The sequence below is a fragment of the Neophocaena asiaeorientalis genome, unplaced genomic scaffold (assembly GCF_003031525.2).
Source record: "Neophocaena asiaeorientalis asiaeorientalis breed wild unplaced genomic scaffold, Neophocaena_asiaeorientalis_V1.1 scaffold225, whole genome shotgun sequence".
NCBI classification, from domain to species: domain Eukaryota; kingdom Metazoa; phylum Chordata; class Mammalia; order Artiodactyla; family Phocoenidae; genus Neophocaena; species Neophocaena asiaeorientalis.
Window position 1 is genome coordinate 2,358,954 of NW_020172364.1, and position 20,207 is coordinate 2,379,160.

Consider the following 20,207-nt stretch of genomic DNA (forward strand, 5'->3'; position numbering starts at 1 on the left):
CTTGTACTTAGAATATATTAAAAAAAACTCTCAAAACTAAATAATAAGAAAACAAGGAGATACATGTGTGATACAGAAGCACATAAAAAGACGCTCAACCATTAATCAAAACAAATTAAAACCTCAGTAACATGCCACTACATACCTATTAGAAGGCTTAAAATTAAAAAAGACTGACAATACCAAGTGTTGGCGAGGGTGTGGAGCAAGTGGAACTTTCATACACTGCTGTGGGAGTATAAGATGGTATAACCACACTGGAAAATAGCGTAGCCATTTCTTAAAAAATTAAACGTGCACCTGCCATCTGGCCTAACCATTACACTCTTAAGTATTTACCCAAGAGAAATGAAAACCTAAGTCCATGAGAAGATTTGTACTCAAATGTTCATAGCAGCATTATCCAGAATAGCCCCTCAGAAGTGGAAAGAAAACAAATGTTCATTAACAGGTAAATGGATACGTAAACTGGGGTATAGCCAAACAATGGAATGCTACACAGCAATTAAAAGGAATGTACTATTGCTACACAAAGCAACATAAATGCATCTCAAAATAATTATGCTGGGACTTCCCTGGTGGCGCAGTGGTTAAGAATGCGCCTGCCGATGCAGAGGGGACATGGGTCGAGACCTGGTCTGGGAATATTCCACATGCCGCGGAGCGACTAAGCCCGTGCGCCACAACTACTGAGCCTGAGCTCTAGAGCCCACGTGCCACAACTACTGAAGTCCGTGCACCTAGAGCCCGTGCTCCACAACAAGAGAAGCTACTGCAATGAGAAGCCCATGCACCACAACAAAGGGTGTTCACTGCAACTAGAGAAAGCCCGCGTGCAGCCACAAAGACCCAACGCAGCCAAAAATAAATTAAAAAAAAAAAAAAAAGCTAGGTGAGAGAAACTAGGCCAAAAAAAGTACATGCTATATATTTTCTTTATGGAATTTTAGAAAAATCAAAGTAATCTATAACGATAGAAATGAGATCAGTAATCACCTGGAGAGCTGTAGTGGGGTAAGAGAGGGGCAAGAGAAAGGTAATAAAAAGAGACATGAGGAAAATCTGGGGGGTGAAAGAAGTGTTCATTATCTTGATTGTGTGATGCTTTCACAGGTATGTACATATGTCAAAATTTATCAAATTGTATACTTTAAATATGTGCAATTTATTATGTCAATTATACCTCAATAAAGCCTGTATTTTTTTTCAATAAAACTGTTTTAAAAATTGTAGTTTGGGCTTCCCTGGTGGCGCAGTGGTTGAGAGTCCGCCTGCCGATGCAGGGGACGCGGGTTCGTGCCCAGGTCCAGGAAGATCCCACATGCCGCGGAGAGGCTGGGCCCGTGAGCCATGGCCGCTGAGCCTGCGTGTCGGAGCCTGTGCTCCGCAACGGGAGAGGCCACAACAGCGAGAGGCCCGCGTACCGCAAAAAAAAAAAAAAAAATTGTAGTTTAAGGCCTCTGCCCAGAAACTTTAATAAGCTACAATGCATATTCTCAGGTATAAGCCCTAGCTATCCTAATTCTACAGTTCTAGGCTAGGACCCAGAAATATGCATTTGACCCAAGCTCTTCAAGTAATTCCACTGCAGGCTGTCCCTAAACCACCCTTTGTGAAACACTGGTCTAGGGACTAAGGATTTCTAGAACAATATTGTTATTAGAATGTTTGTTTCTGGGGAAAATAAGTAACTTTTTCTACTAGGGTTGTTACATGTTTCTGTACTATGCCCCCAGAGCACGCATATTCCATTACCATAACACATATTTAGCATACTATTAATAGTTCAAAAACAAAATTAAATCATAGTTTTTTTCCAATCTTACCTTTATATAAATTAAAATTAACTACATGATCTTGTTACCATTTCCTGGCAGAGGCCTACAGTGTAAATCGAGAAATTAGGCCACTTGATTGTAACTGAAAACCAATGTGGTGGTTTTTCCAATCACATTTCTTATCTTTTTCTTCATCTTTCGACGCACACCCACCCTCACATCCTCCTGACTAGTTCATGATCAGAGAAGACACAGAAAGAGCGTGAAATGGTTTCATTCCTGCTAAATCTCTGAAGACAAAGTTATCTTTTCACACTTACATAATTTTTCTTAGTAAACAAAAAAATCGTTGCCAGTATAAATGATAGGAGATAGGGTTTCCACATGAGACTAGCATCTCTTAACCCTAGCAACATTACCCGAAGGAAATATTAGAACTCAATTGATGAAGCTTGTTGTGGATTTTCCTATCTAATATCACTTGAGAAAACAAATGTGAAAGGGTAAAGCCTACTCAAAGATGATTTTTCATGATTAAAGGGAATACAGTGAGTGACATCTGTGAAAATGGTGCAGGGAGAAAAAAAGCCTTCCAAAAATTCTCTCCTCAATGAAAGCATGGAAAAAACTGATAAAAATAGTCAGACACAATATTTTCAGAATGCTGGAAATTAAACAAAGGCAATCAGGAGAGCATTAATTCAAGAAGAATGGATGAATCTCAGTATGACCGGTGAGCTCTGTGGTGTCTTAGTTGCCCTAGTCCCATCTCACCCCTTCTTCTTGGTGGTGGCCTTGGAAGCCAACAGCCTGCAATCATGGTGAAAATTAGCAAGCTGGCACCAGTAGGAAGGGACAGAACAGGGTTGGAGCTCCTTCAAAGTCTCATTCCCAGTAGATTGTCATTATTTGAGTTGTCTGGGGATTCCCTGGAATATCCTACTTGCAAGGCTGTCTTTATTAACCCAACTAAGAGCTTGCTCAGTGTGAAAAGCCTTTTCCCCAGGGGCATTTGTAGAAAATGTCCAGGGTGATTGTTTAACTTCTTGGCTGCTTGAGGCACTGGATATCAGCTGGGGCAAAATTAGGCTAATCAAAAAGTTTAAAAGGAAAAACTTAAGAATACGATACCCATAGTGGTTAGAATAAGATATCCATAGTGGTTTTGAAAAACTCCAAATAGTCCTGAGAATCTAGAAGTCCATTGTGCACATGACCAGGGTTGTGTGCATGCTCAGGAAAAATCTTAGCAGGGCTTACGCTCTCACCTTGGCTGATCTTGAGGCTCTGCACAAACAGGAATTGAAGGCTAACGTGTAATTGTCACCTGTCTGGCTGAATATTGAAGGTGTGCTTCAAAATCCATGTAGAGGGGGCTTCCCTGGTGGCGAGCCCATGTGCAACAATGGAGACCCAATGCAGCCAAAAAATGAAATATAAATAAATAAATAAACTTATAAAAAACAAAAATCCACAGAGCCCATTGGCAAAGACTGGAATGCTTGTTGGTTTCAGGTGTTTAAGGAAATCTCTGCTCAGTCATGAACCAAGCAGAGACTTCAGTGGCTACACATGACCACGAATACAGATTTTATAAAATTGTTTCAGAAAAGTCAGTAAGTAAACAAACAAAAACAACAACAAATAGCAACAATAGCAAACACTGGAGATGGAGGAGAATCTGATTTCCAGGGTTGCCACATTATGTTATTTTAAATGTCTAGTTTTCAAAGAAAAATTATGACATGTGCAGAGAAACAAGAAAGTATAGCCCATACACAGAAAAAAAAAGCAGTCAATAGAAACTGTCCCCGAGGAAGCCAAGATATTGCACTTCTTAGACCAAGGCTTTAAACCAGCTTTAAAAAAAAGTTTAGAATGAAAGGAAACTATACATAAAGAACTAAAGAAAAGTATGAAAACAAAATCTCATCAAATAGAGAATATAAAAGAGAGAAATTATATTTAAAAAGGGCCAAATAGATGTTTGGGGTTGAAAAGTATAATAACTGAAATGAAAAATTCACTAGAGTGGCTCAATAGCAGATTTGAGCAGGCAGAAGAAAGAATCAGAGAACTCAGATATGGGTCAATTGAAACTATCCAATTTGGGGAAGAGAAAGAAAAAGAATGAAAAAAAAAATGAACAGAGACTTAAAGACCTACAGGACACCAACAAGCATATCAACATACCAAGTATATCAAGCATAATGGAAATGCCAGAGGAAAGAAAAAAGGGACTGAAAGAATACTTAAAGAAAGAATGGGCAAAGACTTCCAAACTTTGATGAAAAATGCTAATCTATACATCCAAGATGATCTACAACTCCAAGAAATAAAAACTCAGAGACCCAAACCTATACTGTCAAAATTGTCAAAAGACAAAGAAAGGAGAGACAGCCCAGATGGCAGAGTAGGAAGACTGTAAGCTCACCTCCTTTCATGGCCACACCAAAATTAAAACTATTTACAGAGCAACTATTGATGAGAACCATGTGAAGATTAGCAGAAAAGATTTTCCACCACGAAAGATATAAAGAAGGAATCACAATGAGATGGGTAGGAGGGGCAGAGAAGCAGTATAGTCAAAAGCAGTATAGGCAACCCACAAACGGGAGTATAATCACAATTGCATAAGTTTTCCTTAAGGAGCAAGAGGTACAAGTCCCACGTTGAGCACCCCAGCTCATTGGTCCTGCACCAGGAAGATGAGCCCCCAGAGTGTCTGGCTTTGAAGGCCAGTGCGGATTACTTTCGGAAGAGTTAGAGGGCTCTAGGAAATAGAGGCTCTACTTTTAAAGAGCATGCACAAAATCTCACATGCTCCAAGACCCAGGGCAGAAGAAATAGTTTGAAAGGAGCCTGGGTCAGACCCACTTGATAATCTTGGAGAGCTTCCCAGAGAGGTAGGAGGCAACTGGGACTCCCCCTGGGAATATAGATGCTGGCAGCAGCCATCTTTAGGAGCTCATTCTACCATGATGACACTGGTGCTGGCAAGTGCCACTTTGGAATCCTCCCTCTAGATGATTAGTTCTGGGACACAGCACCACCCAGCAGCAGGCCTGATGCCCTAGGACCCCACGAGCCTCCAGCCATTCAGAGATCTAGCCCCACCCACCAGAAGGCCCGGGACCCAGACCCACTCACCAGTGGGCCGGCACTAGTCCTGGGAACCCCTGAGCTGCATAGCCAGTTATGCCAGGACCAAGCATTGCTTACCAGCACGTAGGCAGCCTCCTCCAAGAGGCAGAGCCTTGCAGCCAACTGGGGTGAGGGCCAGCCCTGCTTACAAGTGTGCTTACAGTAGTCAGCCTCATCACAACAGAAGGGTCCACACAGCCCACATAGGAGGCAGCCCTAGAGCACATTGGTGACCAAAGAGAAGCGGGCTGTTGGGCCCCAAAGAACATCTCCTACATAAGGCCACTTCTCTGACATTGGGAAATGTAACTGACTTACCTAGAATATATAAAAATAAAAACAGAGAATTAGGCAAAATGAGGTGACAGAGGAATATGTTCCAAATGAAGGAACAAGATAAAACCCCAGAAGAAATATTAAGGAATACTTATTACTTATCTACCCAATAAAGAGCTCAAGGTAATGATCATAAAATGCTCAACGAGCCCAAAAGAAAAATAGATGAACACAGAGAGAAATTTTTATATAGTTAGAAAATATAAAGAACCAAACAGAGCTGAAGAATACAATAATTAAAACAAAATATACACTAGAAGGAATCAACAGTAGATTAGATGATACAGAGGAGCAGATCAGCAAACTGGAAGACAGAATACTGGAAATCACCCAAGCTGACCAGAAAAAAGAAAAGGAATTGTAAAAAATGAGGATACTTTAAGAGACCTCTGGGACAGCATCAAGCATGTTAACATTTGCACTATAGGGGTTCCAGAAAGAGAAGAGAGGGAGAAAGAGGCAGATAACTTATTTGAAGATATAATAACTGAAAACTTCCCTAGCCTGGGGAAGGAAACAGACATCAGGTCCAGGAAGCACAGAGAGTCCCAAACAAGATAAACCCAAAGAGATCCACACTGAGTCACGTTGTAATTAAATTGGTAAAAAATAACAATAAAGAGAGAATCTTAAAAGCAGCAAGGGAAAAGCAACTAGTTACATAAAGTTGCAGGATATGAAAGTAATATACACAAATCTGTTGCATTTCTATACACTAACCATGACCTATCAGAAAGAGAAACCAAGAAAAAAATCTAATTTACAATTGCATCAAAAAGTATAAAATATCTAGGAATAAATCTAACCAAGGAGAGAAGACTATAAGACATTGATGAAAGAAATTGAGGACAACACAAACAAATGGAAAATTATACCATGCTCATGGATTGGAAGAATCAATATTGTTAAAATGACCATGCTCCCCAAGACAATCTACAGATTCAATGCAATTCCTATCAAAATACCAATGGCATTTTTCACAGAAGTAGAAGAAATAATTCCAAATTTGTAGGGAAACAAAAGATCCTGAATAGCCAAAACAATCTTGAGAAAGAAGAACAAAGCTGGGAGTATCATGAGCCATGATTTCAAACTATACTATAAAGATACGGTAATCAAAACAATATGGTAATGGCACAAAAACAAACACATAGATCAATGGAATAGAATAGAGAGCCCAGAAATAAACCCACACTTATGTGGGCAATTAATCTATGACAAAGGAGGCGAGAAAGAATATACAATGCGGAAAAAACAGCGTCTCCAATAAATGGTGTTGGGAAAACTGGACAGCTACATACGAAGGCATCAAATTGGACTACCTTCTCATACCATATACAAAAATAAACTCAAAATGAATTAAAGACTTAAATGTACGACCCGAAGCCATAAAACTCCTGAAAGAAAACATAGGCAGTATACTTTTTTTTCCCCTGTGCCGTGTGGCATGTGGGATCTCAGTTTCCCAACCAGGGATTGAACCCGTGCCCACTGCACTGGAAGTGCAGAGTGGACTGGACCACCAGGGAAGTCCCAGGCAGTATACTTTTTGACATAAATTATAGCAATACTTTGTGTATAGAAATACTGAATTCCAGGTGTTGTGCACCTGGAACAAACATAGTTTTGTAGGTCAATTACCCTTTAATTAAAAAAAAAAAAAAACAAGAGAATCTGGAAAGCAGCAAGACAAAAGCAATTTGTCACATGCAAAGAATCTTTAATAAGATAAATAGCTTAATTCTTATCATAAACTATGGAGGCCACAAAACAGTGGGATGACAAAAGTGCTAAAAGGAAAAGACTGTCAGCAGAGAATTCTGTATCTATGGCCAACTGATTTTCATCAAGCCTGTCTTGGTTCAGGCTGCTATAACAAAATACCATAGACTGGGTGGCTTAAAAATGACTGAAGTTTATTTCTCACAGTTCTGGAGGTTGGAAGTCTGCGAGGAGGGTGCCATCATGGTTGACTTCTTGTGAGGACCCTCCTCTGAGCTGCAGATTGTTGACTTTTGATTGAGAAAATTGGATCTTGGCCATTTGGTATGTGGGAGTATGTGTAAAAGGGACATGCACACAACCACAAAAACCCACACACAATCTAAAGCATCCACAGGTGCTTCCAGGCACTATGAAAATGTGCCCACAGTTATTTTCTAGGCAAAGCATTTTCTTTAACAGTATCCCCAATCTCCATACCCACTACAAAGTTGGAATCAGTATAACTCTCCAGACTAAAGTCAGCAAGGGTAACCTTACCTTTAATATTGTTTTGTTGTTCCAGCAATAATTTACTTATTTCTGAAAACCAACAATCTCTGATTTCTTTTGAAGCTGCCTGCAATTACAAATAAGAAAATACCATGAGTATCAGATCACCTGGTGCATTCATTGGACAGGACTTTTATTCTCTGGGTGACCTTTAGAATGTGACAGAAAACACTGGTTGAGTGATGGGAACACAATAGGGAAAGGGGAAAGGACACCTATGGGGAAGGCATGAATTTTACCTGTAGGATGTATTTCTCAAGTCCATTTTGGTTGGCAATTTCAAACTTTCTGTTGCTCCCCCTTCCAAGTTGGCGAATTGAAAGTGTCATTAACTATTGTAAAGAAAGAAGAAAATTTTCTATACCATCTTTTCTGATTAAAAAAATTATCCCTGTCAGCCACTCTAATCTTTGCTACCCTTGATTGCTCTCTTCTTCCATCTTCCTTCCAAGTGTTTTGCTGTCCTCTGTTAACAGCCCCAAGGAGCATAAAACATAATCTGGTACAGTGTCATTTGTCTTGTCTGTTTCAGAGGACAAGACAGACTATATGTTTCCATATGCAGAGCTGTAGCCTTCAACTTAAAGCAAAAAGATTATCTCTCCTTTAATACCTGAGTATTTCACAAGTAGTAACTGAATTTGTATCCATTAAGAAACAAAAATAACAAAAAGTACTATGAATAAACTACCAATTTTAATCACAAGAGCACGTGTGTGTGTGCGTGTGATCGCTAGCTATGAAATATTTCTAATATGGGTGAGAGGCAATGTTTGGTGTGGACATGGGTTCCTACACCCCCAGGGTCAGGATGTTGCCTACACTTGCATGCAAAGATGCGTGGTTGAGAAGATGAAATCCAGCCCATGCTCTGATCTCCAAGGCGTTCAATCCTCTGCCTGGAGGAAAGAGGGTACTTTTCAATTAGTTTGTCCAGACAGGCTGCCATTGGGTCCTTTTTCTCCACCCAGCACAAAGGCACCTCTGTGCCAGCGCTGGCCCTATCTAGTGGCTGATTACAAGCTCTGACTCTGGAATCAGGCCTGTGTGTGGATTCTCGCTCTGTTGTGTGGCATTTGGCAAGTTAACCTCACCCCAGTTTCCTTATCTGTAAAATACGGATAACAGCATTTCTCTCCATAGGGTTGTGCTGACTCCCAAGTGCAATAGGACCCCTTTACCTTCATAGACTTCTTAAAGCTGTAGTGAGGAGACAGGCCCTGGTCACTGGGCTCCATTCGTATCTTACAGAACACTATTCCCTGTTCAAATAGATAGATTTGCCTCTGGCTGGGCTTAAATCGAATTAAATCCTTCATCTTATAACGATCCTTGTGAACTGTCCAGACGTTGAAAGAGCCATGCATCAACAGCTTGCCCAGTTTTCTGATATCATCCTTTGGGAAACAAAGACACACACAAAATAAGCTGTTAAATTACTTGACAGGAAAGAACTCTTAGGGGTCTGTTTTCAAATTACAAACCATGCTTATTTGAAGTTTACAGTCTTATAAGTGCCAGTCAGGCTAGTCTGTCACTAATCAAAACTACAATTTTGTGAGCTTCACTGAGCACGGCATCATTCAGTTATATAAGGAAATAGTGCAGCTGTATAAGGTAATTAACACAAAGCATGTTCGCAATACTTTGAACTGAAGATATTAGTCCTCCAATATTTTTGTCTTGCAATTAATTTTAGCTAGCAGAATTCCATTTCTTCTTCTTTGTTTTTGATACAAGACACTACTTAAAAAGGCCAAGAAATTAATATTTTAATTATGTTCGGGACAGCCAGAATCTTTGCTGCATTATGGATCTTTGGTAACCCATGTATTCCATCTGTATCCTAACCTCTCCTTCAGGTATATGAGAACCTGAGAACATGAGATTTGTTCTGAAAGGAGAAAGCTTAGTATGACCTAATCTTCATAACACTGTAATGGAAATGGTAATGACATTCAACTCTGCATTTTTCAGAGTGAGTGAACAGTGCAAAGATAATTCCAAATGACAAATCTTTTATTTCATCTTTTTGGCTCTAAGGCACACACTAAGTCTCCTTCCACAATCATATGTCTGGTTCAAAGTCCAAATGAAGTGACCTGGCCTTCTCTGAGCTCTCTCTAAAAGTAGTGGAGTGTGATGAACTAGAAATGTGGTATTTTGTCTGGTATTTTTCAAAAATTATATCACTTAAAGTAGATAATCAAGACTTTATTTCTCTGAATCAAACACCAAAAGGAAAAATTATTTGAACAGGATCAGGACAGAGACACTTCCCTGAGTTACATCTAGCTGAGATAAAGCCCTACAATTTCTGATAATTACTACTAGACATGTGTGCATTTTATAACTTATTTATATTGAACAAACTGTGAATACCTTTAAAAAAACGAATGACTTTATATCTGAAAGTCTAAAAACAAAAACTTCAAGGGCAAGAAACGCGAGTCATTTCTATGGTGCTTGTGTCATATTTTCAGAGCTATTTTTCTCTTTTTGCTTTGTAAAATTTACATGTGTTAAATGTAGTGAATAAAATCCTCAGTGAGGAATAAGAGCTCCAGTCACAAGGCCTTCTCTCCTAAAAGCACGATGCTTCCGCTGCTGCATGCACAGGCTTAGCTTGACTGCACCCCAAGACAGATGGGCGATGGGTCCATGAGGACCAGTGAGGAGTTTTTCACTCTATCCACATCCTTCCTGCACCCACTCAAATGGAAACACCCCAGCCCTCAGTGATCGCTTTCTCCTTTACACCCATTCAATTTGTACAATTCAGACCTATAGAGTACAGGAAATATGTTTAGTCAAGGCAGCTGGCAAAAGTAGATGTTTAACATTTGCCACAGGAATGACTATAATCAGTTTCTATTTAAAAATGTATTTATATTTCACCCCATTTCAAAAATTAGATACATCTTATAAAAATATATACATTATAGGCAGACAGAAAATAACCAAGGAAATTAGGCTGAAGAAAAAAAAATAGAGATTACAACAGTAAGATGAAGAGGATGTACATAAAACCCATACAACATAAAGCATGTAAACTTGCTGCAGACTAGACTTTGACCTTCTGGCAGGCAGTCCAGAGGGAAATCTGGTGAGTTATATGACTCATTATGTCCGAAGACATACCCAAACCAGTTGTTAAGGGAAAGCATGGCAATTTGTTAATAAGACGTGAGAGAAATTTCTCCCATGGGTCTTCATAAAGGGTCACTGCGTCAAATACTGAGCCCACCTTCAACCGCATCCCAGAATGGATTGTAGGTAAAGCTGTTTCTAATAACACATCTGGGGAATGTGGAGGCATCATTTCATAGTACAGCTTTTAAAAGCAATTCTGAAAGAGGCCAGAAGGATGGGGGAGCGGGAGAACAAGCCCAGGTGTACACTCTGATGACCTGCAGAGCGCTGGGCGATGTGAGTTAAGGTGTCTGCCAAGGCCGTGAGCTGTAGAGGCGGAAGAGGCCACCCTAGGCAGCGACGTTTTTGTCCTTTACAGCCTCTGCACTTCTCATCCCTCCCACAGCCACAGCTGTTTGAACCTTAGTAAGCAATTGGCCAAAGGATGTGAATCCAGAGATGGGCCAGCTCCTGACTACAGAGGCCCGGTGTAAAAAAGATGTGCCAGATGGCCAATCTGATCCCTGTCTGAACTGAGGAGAACTAAGGAGGAAGCAGGAAGCAGGAAGCTTCCTGTGAGATGTAGCTGTGAGATGCTTTATGAGAGGGCTGGAGGTGGAATAAATGATAAGGAAGCAGAGCAATAAAGAAGCTAAGTCATCAGAAACTATGAGGAAGAGGAAAAGGCACCAATGGAGGGAAAGAACCAGTCAGCGGCCGGTGAGGGGAGAGGACATACCTGGCACGTATAGGCAGAGCACACAGGTGAGAACCCCAGCTCCCTCCCAGGCCAAAGCCCTAGAGTTGCTGTGGATCCTGGAATTGTTTAGTTCTCACACCCATGAGCCCTGTCCCGTCATTGTTCTGACTCTTCCTGAGGCTATATGGTTGCCTTTTCCAGTAAGCCTGTCATCATTGAAGGTTACCAGAGGGAATCACTGGGTCTTTTGAGATGAGTTGGAAGAGATGGGCTACATATCATCCAGGACATCTTGCATAAACGTTCTCAGGACCACGCTTGTGATGGGATCAGACATCTCAATGCTTGAGACCCATCCTGTGGTGGCCGAGGGCACATGCCCTGTATAGCAGTGATGAAGGACAGGTGTACATACGTTACCGTCATCCAGGACACATGCCTGTGTGGAGGCTACTCTGCCTCCAAAGGGAAGAGGGTAGGGGGATTGCTCTGAACAGGACCAAGGATGACCCTTGGCCACCTTTTCAACCATATATATCCTTTCTTTCCAGTCAGACAGGAGTTGGTCCTAAGGCCAGAGACTACATGTACAACCTCTTGTAGATACTTGTGCCCTAAAGTATGGAAGCATTTATTGGCATTTAGTGAGTGCCTGAGGGGACACAAAGCTAAATGCTCAGCACTGTGAGGAAGCTAATTCAGTGATGACCTTGAACTGGCTTGAATAGTATTTCCCAAAAAACTCATGTCCACCCAGGATCTCAGAATGTGACCTTATTTGGAAATAGGCTCTTTGCAGATGTAATTACTTAAAATGAGGTCATACTGGATAAGGGTGGGCCCTAATCCAATGACTGGTGTCCTTATAAGAAAACAAAGACACACACATAGAGAAGACAGTTAGGACGATAGGCAGAAATTGTAGTGATGCAGCTATAAGCCAAGGAAGCCAGGAAACAAGCAAGGAAGGATTCTTCTCTAGAGCCTTAGAGGAATGGGCCTGCCGACAACCTTGATTTTGGACATCTTGCCTCCAGAACTGTGAGAGAATACATTTTTGTGTTTTTTAGCCACCTAATTTGTGGTGCTTTGTTATGGCAGCTCTAGGAAATGAATGTAGCCTCAACCAGTTTTTCCACTAGTGACATAATAGTGTGGCCATCACTTTGGTGTGTTGATGAATCTGATGGATGTGAGCTCACAGATACAACATAGGGGCTGCCCCAAAAAAATGAGCAAATGAAATGTCAGATGGTCTCCCTGATATGGGAAATGATGGCAAAATAATCTAGTAAATGCTACCATTTTCATGTGTGGACATTTTGTAGGTAAGAGCTCTGAGGTAAGAATTTCAAATGTGATTACATCGACCAAATGAAGAATGTGACTGAGAGAGTGACCGTAGGAAAACTAGCCTCCAGAAGGAGACTTCTTTTGGGTGCCCAGGTTTTCACTCCTGGCCATGACAGCTAAAGGGACAGAGCTATATACTTCTTGCACAAGAGGCAGGAAACATCTGGATAAGTGAATTAGCACAAAGCCTGGTCCAGAAATGAAAAGTAGAAGCTGTGGGACCGAGGGGCCTGTGATTACAACTGCCAGAAGCAAAGGGGTTCCTTCCTTTCCAGCCTAAGTACACAAATAAGTCAGCACTGGGGCCCTTTATTCAGCATCTACCAGGTGCCAGGCATGGTGCTAGGTGCCCTATGATTTAATCCTCATTTATGCCTCACAATCACCCTTTAACACGGGTGCTGTGAAGGTGGGATGACGTACAAGGCAATTCCACTGAGTCATCAAGATTATTTACTCAGCCTTATCTCTGCAGCCAACACTATGGTAAGGAAAGTGGGAACTAAAATAGAAAATAAAATACCTGGCCCTAGCCCACAATAAATTTGCCATAAAAATAATTCCTTTATCGAATAACATAAATTTGTTTCAGAAAATAAAATATTTCATTCAACCTTTACTATTCAACCTTGGAACATGTTCCTGGCAAGTGAGGATTTAAAAGAACTCTAAATGAATCTATATTTTATGCACTAAATTGAATGGGGGGGGGGACTTTTGTTTTGTGTTTTTTTGGTTTTTTTTGCTGTATGCGGGCCTCTCACTGTTGTGGCCTCTCCCGTTGTGGAGCACAGGCTCCGGATGCGCAGGCTCAGCGGCCATGGCTCATGGGCCCAGCCGCTCCACGGCATGTGGGATCCTCCCGAACCAGGGCACGTATCCAAGTCCTCTGCATCGGCAGGCGGACTCTCAACCACTGAGCCACCAGGGAAGCCCCAGGGGGGTACCCTTTTTCTTGTAAAGAGAGGGAAATAAATTACATCTCAGTGTTCCACAAAACAAATTTTCTTAAAAAATCTTTTCTTAAAACTTTTGTGATTAAATTAAACCAAGAACTAACTGAGTATACACAACAGGGAGAAAAAGTAAATATCAGAAGAGCATTTTTTCTAGTTGTTTTAATTATGAATTCATCCCACCAAGTTCAATTTCTTTTCTTCACAAAACCAGGTTAATATTGGATGTCAATAGAGAAACTAAGAAGTTAAGTTCTGGATTCATCTCTACCTACAGCATGTGATGGGAAACACCTTGTGATAAAGTGCTACAAAGCTGATGCAAAGAATCTCAGAATCGTTAGATCTGAGTTAACAGTAGTTGAGTTGTTAGTAAACTCTAAACAGAATCAGATGAAGAATGTTCTGAGAGGTTGGCACCCTGGATAGGGAGTGAAGAGATCCAAGAAGTAGTCCTGGCTGATGACCACGTGATTGGGGTGAGTCAACTCTTCTTTCCATGGACCTGTTGCTGAATCAGAAAGTTGAAAAGTCCAATGCCTGCTCTTCCATAATTCAGTAGGATTATTCAAAACTGTCAGGATACATCACCTAATGTACTAGATGTAAAGCAAGTTAAAGTCTTAGTGAAAAAGAAATCATGGACTGTATTTCAAAGGTGCAATTCTGAGGACACATGGGGAGAAAAGTTCTTTGTCTTGGTGTTAAAAAATCTCTAAAATTCTATAAACTCATTCATCTTATTTGCATGCAAACCAGCTTGGAATGAAATCAGAGTAGATTGCTATTTACTCACATTTTAATATTCTTTTCTCATAACTTCCTCTTCCTATGTTACTTACACTCAGAATAATAGCTGGGAGTTTCCTGCCCTGAGTACAGGTTCCAGGACACTCTTTTGATTCAGGGAAAGGGACATCTGATAGGGGTAGCTGACATGAGTTCAAAGATGAAAAGAAGAACAGAAAGATATTCCAAATGATTAAACAAATTGCTCTCTTGACTTTTCTTAGCCAAAGAAGGAAACAGTTATCATCAAGAAAACTATCCCCTCTGCCACACACCCCATGGTTCATGAATACCCTCTTGAATCTTGCATCAGTAGTAAGCAGAGAGCATTCTGGAGTCCCAGGGGACAGTAATAGCATCGCTGCCCAGATCTCAGCAAACCCAGTGGGGCTGTTTCTGAGATGCTGGCCAGAGGAAAACCAGGAGGGAGGGAAATCAAAAATCACAGGGTTTTTTGCCCCTAATTAATTTGTGTGGTTTGATTTCTGACAAGGAAAGAAAAGACAGGTCATTTCATCTACCAAGACCTCAATAAACAGTATGTTAAATCCAGGTAAAAATGAAAAGGTAAAAAAGAGAAGGAAAGTATCTGTGTGACATGTATCAACAATTCTCTGAATGCTTGATCCCTGTGTGGGAGGCAGAAGAATGGCCTCCCAAAGATGTCCATGCCCTAATTCCTGGAGCCTGAGACTAGGTCAGGTAACGTGACAAATGAATTAAGGTTGTTCACCACCTGACTTTGAGATGGGGAGATTATCATCGATTAACTGCTTGGGCCCAATGTAATCACAAGAGTCCTTAAAGGTGGAAGAGAAAGAAGGGAAGGTCTGAGTGATGTGATGGGAGAAGAACTCAACCTCCGTTGCTGGCATTGAAGAGGGAGGAAGATGCCATGAGCAGAGGAAGTGAGTGGGTGGCCTTTGTAAACTGGAAAAGGCAGTGAGAGAGATTTTCTCCTAAAGCCTCCAGAAAGGAAGGCAGACACCTTGATTTTAGCCTAGTGAGACTATGTTGTACTCCTGATCCATGGAACTGTAAGACAATAAATTTGCACTATTTGAAGGCACCAAGTTTGGGGTAATTTGTTATGACAATGACAGAAAATACCTCTGAGTCAAAATCTAGAGTAGCTCACAGTGAAAACCAGCTGAATATTAATTATGTCCCAGTCCCAGGGCGATCATACAGTTATAGAGGATAGTTTGCCTGGAATGCCTGGGTCTGGCCTACTTGGGATTAACTCTAATGCCAGAGTTGAGATGGCTCAACCCCCCAGCACTCTCTCTTGGGGTATTTTTCTTTAAGCACTTGGATTAAGGGATATACAAGGTCTCTTCTGGGATCTGTGATGTAAAATGGGGTTAGGTGTTCACTTAGGACCCATTTTCAAAGTAATTTTCACAGAGAAAATATAACTCAAGAGGGAAAATCTTTTAATATTTTAATGGTGCCACGAGTGAGAAAATAAATTACTCCCTCAGCACTTTCCCCTGCCCAGTATGTTCTGGTCCCTGAGTTCTTGCTTTTTCCAGAGTATGGGTCAGTTTCAACATTCAGGATCCCAAGGACCACAACCCAAGATTCCTAAAAATGCTGAGGCGCTGCTTGGAATCTCGTAGCACAGCTTTGCTGACCGATTTAGGTAGCTTTCCTCCAGAGTCAAATTCCTTTCCCACAGATCAGTTCTCTAACTTTGCCACAGTATCTGCTACCTTTGTAATACTGTGCCTGCCTTTTGTGGAAATGTCCCAGCACTTGCTATGGAACATACCGGACATCCGGTGACTGCTGCCAGGTCCACAGCCAACTCACAGGACTTGATCAAATCCTCCATCATGGCCAAAGCTTGTTGTAGGTCATCTGAGAAGGCTGAATCCTTGGTCCTCTCTGGCCCATTCTGTGGAAACCAAATGCCTTGTTGGAAATCAAAAGGTAAACCATCTACCAAGGGAAGAAGGGAAACAGGACAGAGATAAGGAGCTATGGATCCAGCCAGCATGAAGTGACTGAGAAGGTAGGTACATCAACCTGTTTCCCTGCTCCCAAAGAATGGTAGCTAAGGATATTTGCTGGTTTAAGTACAATATATGATACACACACACACACGCACACACACAAGCAAAATCATTACACTTTCTGCACATTGTACTAATGAAGAATGAAGTTCATAAAATCATGGACATTATATTCTGGCTATATAAGAAACATCCTGAGCTTTTGTAAAGCATGAAAACCCCAGCCCTTTTAAATAGGGTGCGCTCCCTTTTACTCCCCTACCCCCAGGGCCTATTGAAAAGTACAATCTGAGTATCATATTCCTGTATTTAATGTGACAGTCTTATTCCTGTGGGTAAAATTATACTTAAAACCTTCCCAGAGGAGGATATTTGTAAACTTTAGAGGCAAAGAATGGGCTGCTATGCAGAGGTTTACTAATGATTTATGTGTAAACACCATAACGGTGGCATCTGCCACACTGAATCTCCCTGAGCTCTGCCCTTTCTCTCTCCTCTCCTCCCCCTGCCCTTCCCATATTCTATCACCATTAAATATGCCAAAGAGGTAAGCCAATGTGATCTGCACCTCCCAAACAGCATAAAAACCCAGAATTAAGGGAAAAGCTAATTTAAGACACCAACGTTCCAATTATTACTATCGGGACACTTAGGACATGGTAGGGATGGTTTCAGCTTCAAAGTCTTTTGCTTAGGGTTTCCGTATTTTATTCACCTGCTACCTACATAGCATATTTATCTGTTATCTGCTAAATACAAACAAAAAGATTTTGGCTTCGTCCATTTTTTTTTTTTTAACACATCAACTTCTACAACAAAGAACGGAGAGCTCTTTGCTGCTCCGCATATAGCCCCACCTCTTCTTATGCTCTACTGCATGATTTAAGCAAAGGGCTGTGTATTTTCTTAACCTCTACTTAAACTATAAAGATTAGCATGTTTGGATAAGAGATATGAGTGACAGGGCTGATGAATGGAGCAGAGCATGCTGCCTCCACTGAACAACTTTCCATGGATTCTTACTTATGGTAAATGTGTTCCAGGTCCTGGTGGAAGACAACACACTCTCACCGAGTTTATTGTAACATCATTAACAAAGGATTAAAAGTTCTTACACCAGGCATCTTCCTCTTTCCTAAATACTTGAAACTCAATGTGCTTTTAGAGACTCAACAGCTACCTATTCCCTCTCCTTCCCACTAACCCTCCTCCCACAAACACGGCAGGTGGCTAGTTTTATATTGTGTGATATAGGACTCTTACAAACATTATTAAACCTCTCTAACTCAGGGTAAATTCTTACAAACATTATTAAACTCCTCTAAACCAGGCTAGCTGCATTTGCTCCAGGCTATAAAATTACTACCTGTGCCCTGAGCTTCCTTTAATCTTAAGGCATCCCCACAGCACCATCTGAGCAGAGAGGACATGCAAATGACCGCCCCTTGAGACACATGCCTCATGTTATTCTTGTTAAAACCAGAATTTTATAACAGAAAAATTGAAAAAACCCACTTCCAAGCCAAAAATTTCTTCCCAATCTGGTGTGGCCATCACTTCTTCCAAGTTTCTTCTTGGTTGTCTTAGAATTCACACACATATACACACACATTTGGAAAGGAACAGGGCATAATGTATATAGACTTACTAAGGCGTACAAAGAAGTAAATATAAATCATTCATAATCCTACCATGCAGGAAAACCACCAAAGGGATTTTATTATACTTACTTCCAGTCTTTTATGTACGCATTTTATACCTTTGCTTACTTTTGTATTCCGGTAAAACATTTTTATGTGGAAGGAAGAAGATATATTAACCACTTATCCTATTACAAATCCCCACTTTGAAATTGTCTTTATTTTTTTGTTTTTTCCTGACTATGAATTATAGGATGCATATTATTTTAGAAAATTTACACAATAAAGATCATAAACAAAAATTTACACAATAAAGATCATATACAAAAATTTACACAATAAAGATCATAAACAAAACAAAATCGCTCTTAAGTCCTTAGTCCTTAGTCCTTAAGTCCTTAGGCAAACACCATTAGCAGTTAGTACATAGAACGATATTAAATATCCAGTACCTTAGCCAAACCTCCTTCTAGATCACCTGGGTCCATCTCCAAATCCTCAGGTGACTCAAAATCCAGCAGACCCTGCATTAACCCAAAACCTTTATTGAAAATCAAAAAGTAGAAGGCCAACTTAATTTGTTGTGCAAACAATCTCCAGCCAATGCTAAAATGAGGATGTATATAAATTTGTCTGTTTGTCACAAGTAAGAGGGAAAGAGTAAATGGTACATTCAGCGCAGCGCTCTTTCCACAAACATATAATCACATTGGATACACTATTTTGTAGCCTGCTTTTTCTCAACAACGTATCATGAACATTTTCCCATGACATTATATATTTTTTAAACATGTTTTAAAATTGTGGCAGAGTATTGCATCCTATAGCTAAATCATGATTGATTAATCCCCCCTACTGTTAAACATTTAGGTTCAATAATTTTTTACTAAAATAATAATAATCTTTATACACTTTTCTTAAGGATAAATTCCTACAAGTAGAATTGTTAATGTTAAGAGTTGTGATGCATGTTTCCAAGTTCTTTAGAGAAGGACTATGTTCCCACCAGCCATAAATGAAAGCTTTTTTCACCAGCCCCTAGCCTACATGGAGTATTACCATTTAACGCTGTACCAAAACATGCTCACAGATGCCACTCTTGGAGGGAAGCAGAGGCTCATCATCCTCACTCCCAGGCTGGTGTGACGGCTCCATGTATAAAACAACAGCCGCACGTTACGTTGCAGAAGCTTCCTGGGGGTCAGCCCTGAGTGAGCTCTCTACTGCGTCACTCACTGGTTCCTCACAGCAACCTGTGCAGGAGGTTCTAGTGTCCTCACTTTACAGGCGAGAAAACCAAGGCCTGGGAGGTCCAGGCATCCCACACTGGCAGTGGCAGAGCTGGTGCAGGCAAGGCTGGGCCTGCTGATGCAAAGCTGAGAGGGTAACTAGTTCTGAGGGCAAAACGTTGGCAATAAGCTTAACTGCCCTGAGCCTCAGTTTCTTCACACTTCAGAGCCTTTTGGCACATCTGATGGTGGGGATTAAATAAGAAATACAGGTGGGTGTGAATTTTGTTTTGTATAAAACGAAATGACTTCCTCTTGGCCTCTGATGATGGGTTTAAAATTAAAGGAGCATCTGGTTTTGGTGTGGGGATGATCCAGGATTATGTTGTGACTGATGTATATTAGTTACCTGTACATTTTTTTTTTGGATCTTTGCAAAGGGAAAACTACAAGTAACAAGTTTTATATATTTAATTTAAATCTGTTACAGGTTTTCATGCTCAGGATAAACAATTTTTCAACCTTGGGCGAAAATACCTGCAACGGTTTAAGGTGACTGTGTTTTACCTTAGGACAACTGTTGCATGCCAATTTGTGTACGTGTGTGTGAAAACACTTAAAAGTTGAGTTAAAAGATGTAAATTTAAAGTTGGTTGTGTATCTAATCTGCCCCAGGTTCAGTAAGTAAACAATTCTTTTTAAAAACAAACAAACAAAAAGAAATACATGTGGGAAGATACCCAGTAAACAGCAGGGGCTTGTTTTTAAATTAAGTGAGAGTAGCCACTGGGCAAGAGCTGCTTATAAAGGTTAACTCAAAACAGACCTTGGAGGAGTGACCCAAACCTTTCCCTAGAG

General features: G+C 40.7%; 1 protein-coding gene across 1 annotated transcript in view; it reads right to left on the reverse strand.

Annotated features, from left to right (window-relative positions):
* MCF2L2 (MCF.2 cell line derived transforming sequence-like 2) overlaps nt 1-20,207 on the reverse strand; it is a 191,182-nt gene that overhangs the window by 17,708 nt on the left and 153,267 nt on the right. Inside the window, exons 20-24 of the mRNA XM_024767261.1 lie at nt 18,573-18,644; nt 16,237-16,362; nt 8,714-8,929; nt 7,772-7,864; nt 7,521-7,599 (exon numbers count right to left, since the gene is read on the reverse strand). Of these exons, the coding sequence (XP_024623029.1) occupies nt 7,521-7,599; nt 7,772-7,864; nt 8,714-8,929; nt 16,237-16,362; nt 18,573-18,644 (586 nt within the window). The remainder of the gene's footprint in view (nt 1-7,520; nt 7,600-7,771; nt 7,865-8,713; nt 8,930-16,236; nt 16,363-18,572; nt 18,645-20,207) is intronic.